The 18,006-nt window shown below is 39.4% G+C and overlaps 1 protein-coding gene across 1 annotated transcript in view; it reads right to left on the bottom strand.

The window, feature by feature from the left end:
- The window catches only part of LOC146001570 (tyrosine-protein kinase transmembrane receptor Ror-like), a 223,903-nt gene extending 207,436 nt beyond the window's left edge, over positions 1-16,467 (bottom strand). The window contains exon 1 of the mRNA XM_083139056.1: positions 16,249-16,467. Within this exon, the coding sequence (XP_082995182.1) occupies positions 16,249-16,318 (70 nt within the window). The 5' untranslated portion in view covers positions 16,319-16,467. The remainder of the gene's footprint in view (positions 1-16,248) is intronic.
- Between the last annotated feature and the right edge of the window lie 1,539 nt (positions 16,468-18,006).

Here is an 18,006-nt window from a genome sequence, read left to right as displayed (position 1 = left end):
GTAATTTTAAATTTACATAATATACCGATGCTGCAAGAGAAATCACAGAAATCCACTTCGGTCGGAGGCGAATCCATTAGTTTTGGACTTCAAAGGGTTGAGGTTCGATATATATGCGGCCCGGAGAGTTTTGTTATTTATCATTATGCGGCCCTACTTACGAATTGAGTTTCACATGGCTGTTCTACCCCCCGTCTTTTGGTGAATTTCAACGATGAGGATGAATTACTGAATAGTATATGAAAATGATGAATTAACAACTACACGGAAACATCTATGGTAAGATCGGCACTCGAAATATATGTGTGTGTGTGTATTTATATATATATATATATATATATATATAATCAATGACGTATTCAGAGTTCAAGGTTTGTGCTATATCACAATACTCTAGTGTTCGATTTTTTTTTAATGTTCTGGAGTGGAGCGAGGTTTCCTTGTTCATGTTTTGGAATTCTTGAAGCCATGTGACATTGTGTCCAATTATTCTCTTGATTTTAAAAATTGAAATTAGCAAACATTGATGACGGGGTGCGTATCTTGCCTAGGAATAGAACTTGGCAGCCCAGACTGCGTATCGTCACAGGGACCTTTCATCATAAGTGCATTAGTGTTGCTAACTCCCTCGTATTCTAATCGACTTTTTAAGCTACAACTCCGTCTCCTGCTTTTATTGAATCCGGGAACGCACACCTCGAGTATTTCACAATTAAATCTGTCTGCGTTTTAAAACAACTCTTTTTCTGCGTTATTCTGTCACCACCGATATGCAATGTAATCGATAGCACGACCTTATCGATGGGACTCTATGGGCTGATAACGTGTCACCCAATGAAAAGTCGATTGGCAGAGCTTGGCGCTCGCAGGGCTGTTGCACCATGAAGTTTACGCTCTGAAAAATATGTACCGGAGTTGCCACTAAATGTGGTGTAACAGCCTTAACGCAACACCTAATAGAGTGGTTTGACGGCAAAGGCTGTATCAAGGCACTAAAGATGGTGCTAAACAACGCCAATTCCGCATTAACACCAAAAGGAGTGTCCTGTCGACACCACTTTTCATAGCAACTCATTTGCATATTTTTTAGAGTGTAGTGCAGTATACCAAATATGCAAAAGACAGATTTTGGTTAGCTCTTTGCGGGATAGTTACGCAAGTTCTACATCACCAAATTTCCGACCCTGTAAGGTACGGAGAATAGCAAGAAAATATTTTTGTTTGGAAGCTTTGAAAATTTGATATATTCCTTTCTTTGACAGTTCACTGAATACCGAAACAGTACAATTATTTATTTATTTTATTTTTCTTCACGCTATTAGCTGATTCACTCTTTGCATCACTGCGCAACATCAATTACATTCATTATCTCATTAACACATTATACATATATCGTTATTATACACCTCTCACAAAAAGTTTGGAATATTGTCATATTAGGTACATCAAGTTTGGAATATTATGATATTAGGCAATAGGTGATAGGCACGGTGGTATATGTCGGCGAAAAGACGAGAACGTCCACCAGACAGATACCATGTGTTGTTGGATTCCAAGGCCGTGTCTATCACCTATTGTCTAACGTAACAATATTTCAAACTTTTTGTGAGGAGTGCACATTATAGATTATTGCAAGTATGCCATGATATCTTATTTTACAAATATAATATGTATATAATATACTGGGTGTCCCGGGACGAAGTGGCAATACTTTGGGAAATGGTAGTATGGATGATTCTAAGCAAAAAAAGTACATATGAACATGGTCCGATTTTGAACGATATCTGAGATATGAACAGAAATAAAAATGAAGTAAAAAAAGTAAACAAAAACACGTTACATGTAAAACACGAAAATGTAATGCAATACAAATGTAAAATCAGTTTTACTGTATGCTGTGGTAGCGTCGTTGCCTTGTAATCAAGGGGTTCCGGTTTCGATACCCGGTGGAGGTACATAGTGGTTCTGATCCCACTTTAAACTGTAGGTCCAGTCCCGATTAGCCTTACTGTGCACAAAGTGGACTTAAAACACCAAATCAAATCAAATCAAAGTTTTACTGTATCCTTGTGAAACATGGGAAACCACACAAGGTAACTCGAAAAGGACACAAACCTTTATTAATCGCTGTCGCAGGCGTATCCTCAATATAAAATGGCCAGAAATAATATCAAATGAAGAACTATGGAGAGAAACTAAACAACAGCCTATTGCAACCCAAATAAAAAAAAAGAAAATTGAGTTGGTTAAGACACACCTTACGAAAACCAACTCCAGCAATAGAGAAAGCAGCCTTAGACTGGAACCCTCAAGGAGCCCGGAAAATTTGACGTCCGAAGAAGACATGGAAGAGAACAGTAGAAGAAGAAGCATCCGAGAAAGGAAAAACATGGAGAGAGGTCAAGGAGTTGGCACGTCACAGAGCCAAATGGAGGCGTTTCACTGAAGCCCTATGCTCCTGATGGAGCAAAAGGAATTAAGTCAAGTTAAGTCAATTGTGTAAGTAAATACTAGAAGGCAGATGCTGATACTATTTTTATTGCATTAATTTGTGGTGTAGCAGTAATTAGTACATGATAATTAAGTAATTAAACTCAGTTATCGTTCAAAATCGGACCCATGTTCATATGAACTTTTTTGCTTAGAACCATCCATACTACCATTTCCCAAAGTATTGCCACTTCCTCCTGGGACACGTTGTATATTAAAATATACAAATAATATAATACATGTAACGTATGTGGCGTGCCAAGGAGGGGTTAGTTTTTCCTAATAAGAAGAATGTCAAAGGGAGGAAAAATGACAAAATGACTCACAAGCACTAGTTTTGGTTAGTTTTTCTTCTGAAATGTTCTATGTATCCATTACCTAATTTCTCTCTCCTTTTCTTAAACTTAACAGATTCATGAGCAAGATTAATGGATGAGAGAGCATGATACAACTCTTATCGTGCAGGAAAGAAGAGCCATTCTCCCGCTGACGTCAAGAATTTAATGAGCACGCGAAGCATGAAGCATATACGCTGCGGTACCTTTACAACTAAAATGCGACACATCGTTTGATCATCAATTCAAGCAGTGGGCAACATCACTGCTTATTGAACCGTGAAAGAAAACACTAGCGTGGTTACTGTTTCCATGCGGCGGTCAATTTATATTATTCCAGTTGTCATTCTCAGTGGGAAGGCTTCAAAGGTCTCATAAAGACTTCTAAGAGAACCAGCCCACGGGGCTCTCATTTCACCAAACCACACCGCAAATCTCAGAACAGGACAAGGACTTTCTCTTGTATCTTTCTTTTATTTTTGTTTCTTAACATGGGTGAACCGAAACCTAGCCACAAGTGCGTTGCTCTCTCGATTCCCAGAGGAGCCTTTGAGGCGCATTGGGGCTGGCCTTGTAACTCAAAGCCAAGTGCAATGACTGGTTCATTTTCTAGTCAGTTGTGGATCATATTAATTAATTGGTTATCAGAACCGCCAGCGCACCCGTGATACAACCAGAATTTAGAATTACTCAGAATTTGCAACAGAGGATAACCGGACTTACCATAAATTTACACAGTTTTCCCTTTATTGTACTCGTTCTACTTGTTTTCTCATTCACATTTTTCATATTTTACATCATTCATCAGTGGCGGCGATTGGGTAAAAAAACGGGGGGTGGGGACAAGGTGCAAAAACTGGGAGGGCAAATACAGTATATTTCATGTGCAAACGTGGCGAAAAGTGGGGGCAACCGTCCTCCCTCATCCCCTCCTATCACCACCACTGTCACTCATATATCCTTATTTTCTTTGTGAGAACAGCCCAAAACGTCCAAGAGTGCCTGCTTTAATTAAGACGAGTGTCCTTGTTAGTACAAGGGAGAGTCAAATGAAATCCTTAATATGTTTTTATTTCGTATCTAGTTATAGATTTCTGTATGTAGGGTTGCACAAGTTTGAGGCGTTTTAGCACAGACCTATTGTTGATCAACATATATTTTCAGCCTTAAGAAGAATGAGTCTTTGAAGTCCACGTGCAGTTGCTTATGAGCCACTGCGAAGGCCTTTCCATCTGCCTGCGATGCGAACTAAGGCCATTGTCGAAATTTATTCTGCTTTAGTCAACTTGCTGGTGTGGTAGGCATGCACAGAGATATTGAATTTTCATTTCCCGAGAAATTTCTGTAAGTTATATTCTGACAGAGGACAAGAAACCACCCCTCTTCACTGGTGCAAGTGTGTAGAGAACGCGCCATCTTTAAAATAACGATAATGGTGTTTTGAAGCTCACTTGATTAGTGTTGCAGCCTTGAGGTCCTTTCGTAAAGAACAGTTGATACCTCATGTAAATTTGAGCTGTATACGGTTTACCCTACAATTTTTATTAGACTTTTTAGGTTTTCATTTGACTCTTGTACTTTTTGAAACTTGATCTACACATATAAAAAGACACGGAAGCTACACTCTGTCTCAGGACTCTGTGGAGCAACGCCGCGCATAACGATAGAGAAGGAGAGAAAGCGAGTGAGCAGGACAAAGCACTGCGCGCTCCTGTAAACGGCTGGTAGCTGGAGCCGCGTTCCCGCATGCACTAATTTCCCCTCTCAGGCGTTCATTGGTCGAACCCTCTCGAGTCCTATTTGCGCAGAGGACTTGTTTGTTTTCGTTCGCTTGGTCCAGAGATTCCCGGAATAGAGTGTACACTCAGAGACTCTTGTGTGTAAAAGATTATGTAGGTTTCAAAAGCCAAAATTTGCACAACTAAAATTTGTTACGGCATCTAGAGCTTAAAGTCAGAAAGGTAACATTGCTTGGAAAGTAATTTTCAGAATTAACGCAATTATAGTCTAGTTCTCAGAAATAGATGAGTTATAGTTAATTTTATGCTTAACCAAAAACATGGCACTTTATGTAATGTAGTAACCAAGGCAACAAATAAAAATTGAAACAATAGACACAAGTGTTTAAGCTCAAAATTATTGTTCCTTCTATTTCGGATATTCCATGCAGATGGACGAGATATTTTCTCTTGACATGGCGAAATCAAACAAAAAATGAGCATCGAATAGGGACAGTTGAATAGAAGGAAAACCCTGGAACTCCTGTGACGTAATTGGAAAGTGACGTTAGAGGCTCCTCGTGGCTATTCATTTCCCGTCCTGTAACTGACGTTGGACTTCACAGATTTTGTCGTGACACACTGGAACTCGCCATTCACGACAACAACAACATTTCATGGGAATTTGAACGGAACCCATTGGGGACTAAACAAAAGAGGTGCCCTGAAGGACTTGTTGGGACACAATTGCTCATTTCGAAGTTGAAATCGCATTTTGCGCGATAACTGGTCTGAAATGGGGGGGGGGGGGGATTTAGTTAAGGGTTTGCTCTGGTGCGACAATCACAAACCGTTTTATCCCGAGAGTATTTCTACTGAATTCTTTCAAATGAAAGAATTTTGAGTCCTCATTGCTTCAGTTAATGTCAGAAATAACCCATTGCTTCGAACAAAAATGCTGAGGCAGATTGAACAGCCATTTGAATTATTTTGTATCCAGGCAACGCTACAATGTTGGATATAGTAGAATATTAGGGCTTGACTGCATTTTAAACGCTAAATGTTTTAAAGTGCCCCTATATTGCGATTAAATCCAAACTATTCATGACTGCATGAAACACCAGTGTAAACACTGAACTACCTTAAAAAAAATTCACCTACAATTACATGCATGGGCATCCTGAAAGGAGGCCAAGGGGTTATGCCCCATCTGGAAAATGAATGGTAAAGGTAAAAAGGTAAAGTGCTCCCCTGTGCTTAGCACCACGCCATGAAGGCGTATAGGGGGTGTAGGGGTAACGCTAAACTAAAATTATACTTGCCAAAGTACCACACCACTAGTCCAAGTCCAAGTAGAAAATCTAGCCTCGAGTGATTCATCCTTTCCATTGTAGTGTAAGATATTTTCGTAAGACTGCATGAGTCCATTCTAATGTTGGACGAACGGTGTTTACACTCTTCAATTTTTGTAAATATATGTGCCTTTAATTTGCAGGCATGTATGTGTATGGATAGTGAAAGTATTAGTTTAAGAAGAGCCGCGAATTTTATTTAGATTCGGCTAACCACTACTTGGCAAGTAAATATGGGTTCCATTTCTACGATAGGGGTATGATATATACCGGGTGTTTCATAAATACTTGAGGGGTTACAAAAATTTATTGCAAGTAAACTATTGAACTTACGTTAATGAAACCAGTCCAGAACTAACGAGAAACTCAAATCACGCGGTATCTGTGAGACGAATACCCTTTCTTTGATGAAACCCCACAAATGAAAGTCACACGGTGTAAGGTCCGGTGATCTTGGGACCAAAACATTGCACAAAACACTGTGAGTGATGTGGCTGATTTGAGTGTCGTCTAGCGGCAGGAATGTGGACTCTCAGCTTAACAAAACATATGCGCACAAACTGTTTGCGTTCCTCGGTCGTTCTGGACTGGTTTCATTAATGTAAGTTCAATAGTTTACTTGCAATACATTTTTGTAATCCCTCAATTACCCGGTATAATTACGCTGATGGAATTTTCAGAGACCCGGACACACTCCATATACCCATCAATACAATAAAACAGTGAGATGGAATGAGATTTTCTTTCTTGGACTTTCATCAATGTTTTTGTCCTTCCTATTCAGAGTGTGTGTGCACGCCTATGATGCATTTCGAGTTCTGCATGAAGGTTGAACCAAAATCCCTTCATCTAACAATTTAAGCGCTGCTTAACGTGCTGGTATCTTCTTGATGCCAGTAACTTAGAACAAAAGTGTATGATTTGGCTACACGAAAAATAACATTGGTATGAAAAATGAATAGAAAATATTTGCGAAATGGCTCGTTTGGTTACACAGTGACTGAAAACCAATCGGCGTTGTTTGAAGAGCAGTCATGCGCAAAGAGAACCTTCCTCCACCCTGTTATCGGAGAAAACAAGGGGAAAGTCACGTGGTCGATTGTTTTTCCAAATGAGCTATTATCTTCCCTGTGCAACGAGGAACCATAATCATTGACCAAATAAACCAGCTGATAGGCCACGAATATTCGAGAAGCGGTTGGTAATGCTAGTTTAAATATTAGCATGAATCAGATAATTCAGACAAACTAGGAACTTCTCTGCCGCGATAGATATCCACTTTATAAATGCTATTCAGAAATAAATTGTTCAAGATGGCGGTGGTTTGATGGATTTAGTTTATTGTACATCGCTTTTCTGCCACTTTGGGCTGATCGCGAAGATGAGGATGAATGGAGATAAGATCAGAGGGATGATGGATCACAAACATATAGGGACGACACAATACGAGCCCACGGAGGATTATACTGGCCGTGAGTCCAGACGCCAGAGACTCGCTAGTCTGCAAATTGCTGTCCAGGGTGTACTACGTGAAAAGGAGGTTGACATTTATGTGTCTTTGGAAATGGTCAAGAATTTGCAAGTTTCGATTCTGCATCTAAGCGCAACTCGTATGCGATTTTACAAACGTTACGCGTATTTGTTGTTATTGTCTGCACAACATTGGTGCAACGTGTGCTCTGGTTCCTGTGGGTATAAATCCGAACCACACTGTTATATTCAATTCGTTTTTTAAGAAAAAAAATGTAACACCGGCAACTTTTCATTCATTACATACTGTACAGTACGGTGAATACGACTGTAACTAGACAAATGGCCATATCCCGGCTTCTGTGGTGGAGTGGTTCGCACAGCGTGCTATACGACGCCAGGTGTCCCTATTTCGAATCACGGCCTGGGCATTGGTGTTCTTTGTGAGTGTCTCTACATCAATTTCATCATATCATCATTCATCATCACCTTCGCTATTAGCCAAAAGTGACAGAAAAGCGAAGTAGAATAAACCAAATAAATCAATCAAGAAATGGCCATGTGTGCCTATGCACCCAAAACATTTAATTGAATCAATCAATCAATAAGATCTGCAAAGGATACAACGGCGATTTTCTTAAAGAGTTTGTTTCAAGTTCACTTTAAGCTAGCTCAGATAATGTAATTGGAACTGGACCTGTAGTTTAAAGAGGGATCAAATCCACTAGGCTATCGTAGTCACTAAATTGATATCACTTTTCAATTCTTTCAATTATGCCTCCTTCGCTGGCAATTTTGGAACCATCATCACAAAGAGACAGAGAGGATTTTTTCGTATACAGCGACCTTGACTCGAATTTATCTCCTCATACACAATACTAGATATTTATTTATTTAGTTTCAGATATAGTACTGAAATACTATTTTGTATCGAAACTGTAACAACAGGAAAACAACAAAACAAGACAGTACAAGGTGGCAGAGAAAAAAAATTAGTTACACGTAACTTACATTCTTAACGATTGTCGAAAACAGCGTTCTGACAAGAAAATGTCAATATTTGCAGGCAGGCTATTATATAAGCGGGGAAGCCTATAGAAAAGATACCGCTATAGAAGGGAGAGCCTTGTAGTGGATTTATTTTGACTTTATGAAGGGTAATGAATAAGGGAGGATTTTTACATGTAATGAAAATGAATATCCTCCAGATCTAAAATTCATTTTATGTATTTGTATCACCTTGAGGCGGTTTTGTGTTGCATGTAGATACACATTTGAGAGGTTGTTCTAACAACTTTAAGAATCAATAAACTTAGATTTCAGTTCTTGGACTTTTTTGGTTGCTTTAACGTCCACTCGTGAAAAATGGTACAGAGTTTCCGTAGAAGTGGTTTTTTTGGTATCGGTCTCCACTTGACAATTGATTGAATTATCTTTAAGATGCCTGTGCTTGACAGGCAATTTTTTTCAGCCATGGGGCTGTTACGGTTAAAGGCGATATATTGATCTTAAAAATCTCTTCCTCACTCGTTATTGATAGCCCACACGTTCCATTTTTCCTGCAAATCACACAGAGTTGCTAAGTAGATTTCAGTTGAAGAAAACTTACGTTCAACAGACTCTCCATTTATGCATTGCACTATGTTGAGCTCATTCACCTTTCATCCAGTAATTGTACTGTACAGTGGGATCCATGAGCATTACCGTGCAAATTATCCATCACCATGTTCGTGGACTTTATTTGACCCAATAAGAGCTTCAAGAATTGAAAAAACTCAAAACAAGCTGCTGACAACTTCTGCACAAGCATACATAAAAATCCATCGCTTAAAAACATATAGGATGCAAGGGAAAAATTAATGAAAATAGTCATGGATAATTTGCACCGTAATACTCATGGATCCCACTGTACAATCGAAAGCACTAATATAATTCTCGAAGTACTCATGCTATTGTTGATTATGGTAACGGGCTCGTATTAGGAAGGTCGTACGTTCAAACCCTAGGTCTGGTCATCTTCCTAAAGTTCCTCAGCCGCTCGTCTCACTTACTGGTCTCCTTCTTTCATTATCTCAGTGTTACGGTCTACTTAATGGCACAGTCAGAAGAAATCCAATGTTAATAAATAATCAGCTAATCACTAGAACACATATTGAATGTTCTACAAACTACCCTTGATTGGTAGACAGCTCAAATAACGGTGGCGTAGTGTAACGTCATAGCCTTGTAATCAAGGGGGTCCCGGGTTCTATATCAGCTGGAGGCCAATGGCGGTTCCGATCCCACTTTAAACTGTAGGTCCAGCCCCGATTAGCATGCCTGTGCATGAATTGGACATAGAAACGAAAATTTCAAATCAAATAACGGAGAAAAACACGGGGCAATGTACCTTAAAGGATAAAATCGCATAAATTTCAGCACGTGTTTTCAATAATTCAATAGAACCGGTAATGTTCTCTCAAATCACGGAACAATTGCTTCGACTGTAGAAGAATAACTACAACGGGGGTTTCTGGGGAAAAAGCAAGCAATTTTGAGCAAGAACGAAGCATTTGATTCTCTTCCTATTTGCTCCTAAAGAGGGTGGACGAATTTGTACGCCTGAATAAATACCCTTCACCTGATCAATTGACACCGCTTCCTGGAACATATTCGACACGCATTCCTCGCACCTGCGCCGCGATCTATATATCTTCTGGGAAGTTTAAGATAATGCGCGTGACGGGCGGCAAGGCATCCTAATGAATTGTCCTGCAGGCGAAGGAATATATTGAACTGGATTCAAGGAGCTTTGTGCTCACCGTGGGACTCTTAATTACGGACGACCTTACGCATATGCAAGAGCTCTTCAGTGCGTGCCTGGCAACTCCCTCCTTCAGGAACGCGGACATTTGTCTATGCCACGGTAGACGCTCAGCGAACTCTGTTTGCTGCAATCTGTTTAATAGCAATCAGTGCTATTTAAATAATAAATCGGTAACGAATATAGTTAAGGGGTTCTGAATTAAACCAGGGTTGCTAAAGGTCCAGGAATTGTAAATAAATTCCGGTCCGGGAGAGAAAGTCAGAAAGCGTAAATGGGTTCCGGACCGTAAATTATAAAGTATTTCAAATCGATCCCGGAACCTTTTTTCCGGATCAATTTAAATACGGTCTAACTAACTAACTCTCTAGCCTTCTTAAACCCGAAGGTTCATGGCTGCAGCAATACAGGCCTTCCATCTGTCCCTATCTTGAGCAAGTTCTATATACTCTTTTCCATCCCTACCGATTTCCTTTAGGTCCATCTCAACGTTGTCCCTCCATCTTCGTCTTGGCCTTCCTACAGGTCTCTTACCATCAGGTTTCCCAACAAGAATCCTGTAAACTCCTCTTTCCTCTCCCATTCGTGCCACATGGCCTGCCCACCTAAGTCTTCTTGATTTAATTATTCTAATAATATCTGGACTTGAATACAAATTATGTAGTTCTAAATTATGTAACCTTCTCCACTCACCTGTCTCCTCATCCCTTTTAACTCCAAATATTTTCCTTAGGATCTTATTTTCACATACTCTCAATTTATGTTCCTCCTTCAATGTAAGGGACCAAGTTTCACACCCATATAATACTACAGGCAAAATTACTGTTTTGTATATTTTAACTTTTAGTTTCTTAGATATTAAACAAGAAGACAAAAGTTTATGAAGAGAGAAGTAACATGCATTTCCTGAAGTAAGCCTACAACAATCAGCATATAATTTTCATTTGTTAATATTACTCCTAAGTATTTGAATTTGGAAACTGGTTCAAACGAGTTGTTATCGATAATTAGATTTTGATTATTACCTAAGCTCAGTATTGAAACGAAACAACACGCAACTTGGACCGAATTTAAATTTTGCGAGAAAAAATGTTACGGTCCCAATAGCCGACCTCCATGGCGGAGTTGTTAGCACAGTAAGCTACGACGAATCCCGGCCTGGGCAAGGGTGTTCTTTGCGAGTGTCCATTCATCAATTCCATCATCACTCATCTTCATCGCTGCGATTAGCCAAAAGTGGCAGAAAAGCAAAATAAAATAAACCAAGTCAATCCCAATAAAACTAATTAGAAGAATGTATAGTTTCTGGACCTTAACAACCTTGATCTAGATATAGCATGTTAGATTTAATATATGTAAATATGCTTATGGAAAATCCTATTTTCCCTTACATGTTGCCGGCAGTGTGGAATACAATCAAGATTAGCTACAGAAAAGTAAATGCAAACATTTAATTAATTGAATCGGTCACACAAAGAACGTTGTTTCCTACAAAAAGCAAATGCCACAGAAACAGCACAACAATCAGCATGTTGTTTTCTCTTACGTTATTCCTCAAACCGGAAGTTCCACGGTGCAGAAAACTCTTCCATCTGTTCATGAAACGTGGCACTATATTCTAGAAGCCAAAAACATTTTTCTCCAATTTTACGTCTCTGTCGACTCTTCTGACAAATCTGTTGGTTACAACGTTATTCGTGTGGCCGATTCGATTCACTTCACTTTCATCAAATGATGCTACCATTCGTGTCGGTCTTATTTGGTTTGTTGTTGACCGAAACTTCTGATACGATGCATTTTAATGCATCAAGAGAAAAGTATTAATCGAGAGAGATACTGGAATGCATTTTGATACTTAAATCAAAATTTAATGCATTTTCTTGTATTTACGTGCTTTACTGCATCATTTTCATGCGACTGGTTTAGTTTCTACACATTTTTTTCTGTTATTAATATATATATTAATAGTATTAATACGTTGTGTAATACTATTTTGGCTGTTTCCAAAAAAATGAAATATTGTTGTGAACATCAGATGACCCAATTGTATCTTTAAGAATTCAAAATTACTTAGATTTGCTTGGAAGACAGTTTATAAAATAGTTAATAACACATTTTAGCGAGAGGAATGCATCTTCAATATCTGATGCTTTTAGACGTTTAAAGCTTTTAGGCACTTTCTTTGCGTTAATCAGTGCGTTTTCTTCTATTTGTGCAATGTTAAACCTTCTCTTCTTTAATGCTCGCAGTTTAAAGGGAATGGACAAATCGCTTCTTCTTCTTTTTTCACCGTTTTGTTCCTGTTGTCGTACGTGGTGCTAAGCCACTTAATTTGTTTTCAAATCGTGGACATTTCCTTTAAGATTTCTCATTTTCATTTTGTATTTTTCTTCATCTTGTTGTTGTTGTAACTTCTCCTCTGGCTCTTGAGGCTAATCGCCGGGACTCAAACCCAGACTATCCGGTGAAGGCACGGAAACACACTTTAAACTGTAGGCCCAGCACCGATTAGCTTTTCTGTGTATAAAGAGGACTTAAAAATAAACTCAAACCCATTGGTAGCGAATTTATGAGTTGCCCTCTCAATGTGCTCAGCCACCGAGGTGGCTTCAAAGTTTTCCTGTTGCCTCGTTCTTATTGTCCCGATTATCTCACAAGATTGTAAAAGCCACGAGAAATAACGTTATTTTTTTACATTGCAATACAGCCCCTTGAGGTTTGTATGCCGCCTCTGTGACAGAGCAAGTTAATCCACTAAAGGCTCTCTTCCGAGGGTTCTTAATTCGAGACCCAAATACAGCCTGGTGTCTTTCAGAAAAGTTCATCAGAGCTTGTATAAAGTTCACTTCATGCTCAGATAGGCTAATCGCGACTGAGCATACATTTTAAGGTGCGATCAAAACTACTGTTCATTGTGACTCCACCGGAGATCGAATCCTTGATTACAAGGTGACAGAATTAGTCACAACCCCATAGAGTGGGGCTGTATCTCTCATAGTGTTTGTTCGTTCGTCCATTACATCTAACCATCATCCATCTTCATAGTTGCGATTAACCTTTAGTTCTGTTATTTTTAATATGAAACACGGAGCAGTGAAACTGTCGGTTGGTATGGAGAAAATCATGAAATGGTACTGAAATTAGCTCCGTCAATGGAGTGGTTATTTTGCTTGGGCCAGACCTCCAATCGTGGATAGCTCGAGTTGAACTGCCATGGGCCTCTCAGATGGCGTAGTGGTTGCGTTGTCGCCTTGCAATCAAGGGGTGCTGGGTTCGATACCTGGCGGAGGCACATAAATGTTCGGATCCCACGTTGAACTGTAGATCCAGTCTCGATTAGCCTACCTGTGCATAAAGTGGACTTAAAACAACAACTCAACTCACCTCTCATGTTTTATTTCTCGTAAACCTTAAAATAAAGAGGTAGACAAGCGATGCAAGGTAACCAAAAATAGTATATTTATCGAGCCTACTCGGGAATAATGATAAACTGTTAGAACAGACCATGGAGAAAACAGGAAGTACATATTACATTCACCACTAGACAACGAAGACTGGTGGGTGGGATGTGAACCACGTCGCGTAAATTATTAGCAACGATGAGTGTAATTGGATGGCCATGACGTAATGTGTCAAACAATATTCAAGGTTTCAATATAATATGGAACTTGAACCCAGGAGTGATGGATACTCTCTTTACGGATAATCACAGATATTCTATCTGAGAGATTCTTAAGTCTTGTCTCGTGAGTGGTTCACACATAAGAATAAAAATTCATGTTTTACTTGTTTTATGTTGCTATCATACTTTGCGGTAATCCTTACGATAAGTGTGAATGATTAATTGATAAAATGCATGAAGGAACGACCCCCAAAAGGTGTATCCCTTTCTTCAACGAGATTCGAATGTAAGACTTCATTCTAACGGGAACAACATGGAGAAGAAAATTACCCATCTCGCGTTGTGATCACTATAATATCGGTGCATCCAAAGTAACATATGCACAGAAAATAAATATAATTTTTGTAATTGTTCGCATTTCCTGTTTTTTCTAAATTTTATTCGTTTCAAGTCAGCAATTTAACATATGTACCAAACGAAAATACACTATTCTGGAATGATATTTTTCGCATCGATCGCGAAGAACAACACGGTGTGCATGTATGTATGTGTGTGTGTGTGTCCATTTTTGGCATTTTCAAAACTCTAAGTAGCTTTCTAGCTTAGCTAAGTGGGCTGTTATACTAATGGGATCATCATTTACACTACAATTGGCGATAAAACTTTTTAAATAAAATGCACGGTTTAGGAGGGACGCTGAACCAAAGGAGTCAATTCACAAATTTTTTGACCACGACAACCATAAATTTAGAGCATTTGAGCAGAAAATTTTATATTGATCGAAATCGGTAAAATCTTTTCAGAATGGCGGGGTTTAAACCTGTTCGTGGAAGGGGACTTTGGAAATAACCCTGATGGCGGTTGATGTCAGGATATTACTGATAAGATAACTCTAAGGACCAACATTACATATCGTAACTAAATAAATTAAACGCACTTATATGTACTTCATCCGAAGTTTGAACTACTTAACTGTCCATAGAGGAACGAAACTTATTAATACTTTCTCCTGAAAGGAGTTTGTTGTGAAGCAAATCTTAACCTTTAAGGCTTGCGGAAGCCATCCTCCCCTTTTTTTATCCTCGAAAGGTCAAACAAACTCTGGAGAATTCCGGAAATAAAATATTCTATCATTTTTAAAGACGATAGATTGCAGAAAGTTTTGGTGATAAATAACGGAGAGATTCTAGACTTCAAGAAGAAGTACGTTGCATTTCATTAAACTTTATTGAAAAATTCTATTTGCTAGTAGTGTTTTCGAGTAGCAAGAAGTTTAACAACAATAGCGTCCACTCCGTGTAGACAAAACTAATGGTTCTACGGGCCTTCGGGAAATTAGAACCATTAATTCTGCACAGGAAATTAAAACCAGGACTCCTTGATTAGAAATCGATTAGGTTTGTGAGAGAATACTTGCGGTTTCTACAGTAGATAGCCTATTCCCTTCATTCGGATCAATTTATTTAAATTACTTCCCTTACCTCACCTCAATCTTTCTTTTCCCTTTCTCTCTACCCCCTCTCTGCTTCCCTTTCCTTCATCCCCCCCTCCTCCTATGTGTGTGTTCACAGTTTCCTTCTTCTGGTACAAACTTCCGTCTGTCACTTCTTTGGCAGTTTATGTTTCTGTATATCAAATCAACTATTGATGTTACACATTCCGTAAAACGTTTTAGCAAATTCAATTTTAAAACACGTGTTCCTTTGATCACAAGGACTTCCGCGTAGCCAAACGGTTAGCGCTATCGCCTTGGGTTCGAGCGGTTCCGGGTTCGATTCACGGTCAGGGCACCAAAAATTTCGGCGCTGACTCAGCGTCATGAGGGCAACTGGGGAAGATACTTGAAAAGAAGTAGCGGACTTCGGTCTCGAATGACAGAAAACAGCAGCGATGGGACTCGATGCCTTGACCACGCGTCACCCAATGAAAAAATCGCTCTGGCAAATCCTGGTCCTTAAAGGGCTGTTGCACCATGGAGTTAGTAGTAGCTGATCACTAACAACACGAATATTATATAAATGAAAAAATTAATATCCAATTGCCAATTTTTACTTGTATTTTCCAACACGTTTACTGAATGAGCTTTTTTATACTTTTGAAATGGTCAGTGGTGAACCAAAGGGGGTTGGTGGTGTCATAACCTCTTCTTTGGAGAAGTATTTTTTTTTTTAAAAAAAACAACAGAACATCGAAGGCAGGAAAATATGGCAAAATAAGAACTGAATGAATACCTTTAGAAAATTTTGGGTAAACTTATTGTGTAAGAACCCCCCCTCTCTCTCTCTGGGTGTATTATATATATATATATATATATATATATATATATATATATATACAGAGAGAGAGAGAAAGAGACTGTTGTAGAGATGTTGCCAAAAATTAAAATTAAATACAAAGAAAATTGACAATTGACATTCAGAAATTGTTTTGTTGTTCATACTGTAAAATAAGTACTTACTGGCTTTCCTCAAATCCCTGCGCTTCGTAGCATTGGTGGATTTCTTAACTGACCTCCTCAAGTGACCCATGATGACCTAGCACGAGGTCACTGAAAGAACCAGCAACATGTGGACAGCGAGTATCGAATTTCTACCGCCACGGAACACGCGAAACGTCCGAAGGATGCGAGCCGACTGAGATGAGAAGTAACCACACTCCGCATGCGTTACCCCGAGCGACGGCCTGTCTACTGCCTCTTCTGGATCAAACTTCGCTCTCGACCGAAGCAGGGTTGCCAGCACCAGAGAAACGAAAATCTGAATTGTATCGTGCACGCTATTTAGAGAAAGCCTGAAGCATATGTGGTCCAAAGGTAGGCAATGAAATGACAAGGCCTGCGCGGAGACATTTTGCATGCAACGTCATCGTTCGTAGGCCATAGTTCACAACACGGTAACAGCCACAGTGGCACGACATCACTGTAACGCATTAATTACACTTTATATATACACACACACTAGGATACTTATATTCAAATATATCAGTTTTCTACCTATTCAGCATGCATTTGCAACTGTATTGCTGATATCATGTTGCGATGCATGGTCTGTCTACTGGTGATGAAGTTCCTTGTAAACAAAGTCTCTACACTGACCTTGTTATATAGGTACGAAGGCATTGGTCAAGGGTATTTCTAATCAAAGGGTCTTGTCTTTGTTTACCAGGAAGGCGCATTGGACAGCTGTTCGGCTCCCAGTTGTTCAACTGTAGTTTCACTCTCGATTATCTAATCTGAACATAAAACTTAAAACAGTCTTTGGAGAGATTTTTTGGTAAAGTAAATGCGGCTCTAGTATAAATAAAAGACTCGTGTGTTTATTTATTTAGCCAATTTATTTATGATGAATATATTCTCTCGGGCCATCGACCAGGTCGAGCAGTGTAAGTGTTTATTCATCACTCATCGCCAGGAAAGCTTCAAAACTTACTTTATTTATTTATGTTCCATGTCTTCAATTGTCAAATTGAATATGTATGCATGCGTACAGTATATGACAGCCGATGTATTTAGCTGCTCCCGTAGACGAACGCAAATGGAAGTCCGCAGGATTTTTTCCAGGCGGAGGAACGAGGCACATATTTCCCCGTAATAGAGTTGTCCCCTCAAAAAACATTACTTCAGTTTAAAGTTATCATGTTCCTGAAACGCCCTTGCCGTAATTAACATATTTTACTGTGACTGAAATTAAATTATAAAATATGTAATTTTTGGTTGCCTTTAATTTTCAAGGGGGGGGGGGGCTTCATGGCTCCCCCTTTTCCCCTTCCGGACGTCCATGCGAACGCGTTGAATGGTGGACATTCTATCTGGCTACGGGATGTTTCATCCTTTCATCATTTGTCCTCGTCGTCGCGATTAATCTAAAGAGAGAGAAAGAGACGTAAATTAAATATAACCTCAAGTTGGAATCCCACAGCATCCTTTTCTCAGGCGAGAATTTTGTCCGGCAATGCCCCCGTTCATAGCGACTCTGGGAAGCATCCAGCCCGAGGGTACCTGTTGGTGGTAAAGACGATCGAAGCGTGGTGGTCATAACATCACCTCCATGGCCGAGCATAGAGGATATCTATTTAATTTTTCTTCACGTGCTTGTCGTACGAAACTGCGCAGAGGCACGTAACGTGAAAAAACAAGTTAATTACTCGAACTAAGATACTTGTATACACATCCCGGCAGGCGGTAAGCGCCTGACTTGTTCGAAACGAGGTTCACAGA

Source organism: Lepisma saccharinum, chromosome 17, assembly GCF_977018435.1.
Source record: "Lepisma saccharinum chromosome 17, izLepSacc3.1, whole genome shotgun sequence".
NCBI classification, from domain to species: domain Eukaryota; kingdom Metazoa; phylum Arthropoda; class Insecta; order Zygentoma; family Lepismatidae; genus Lepisma; species Lepisma saccharinum.
This window is presented reverse-complemented; position numbering and strand designations above follow the sequence as displayed.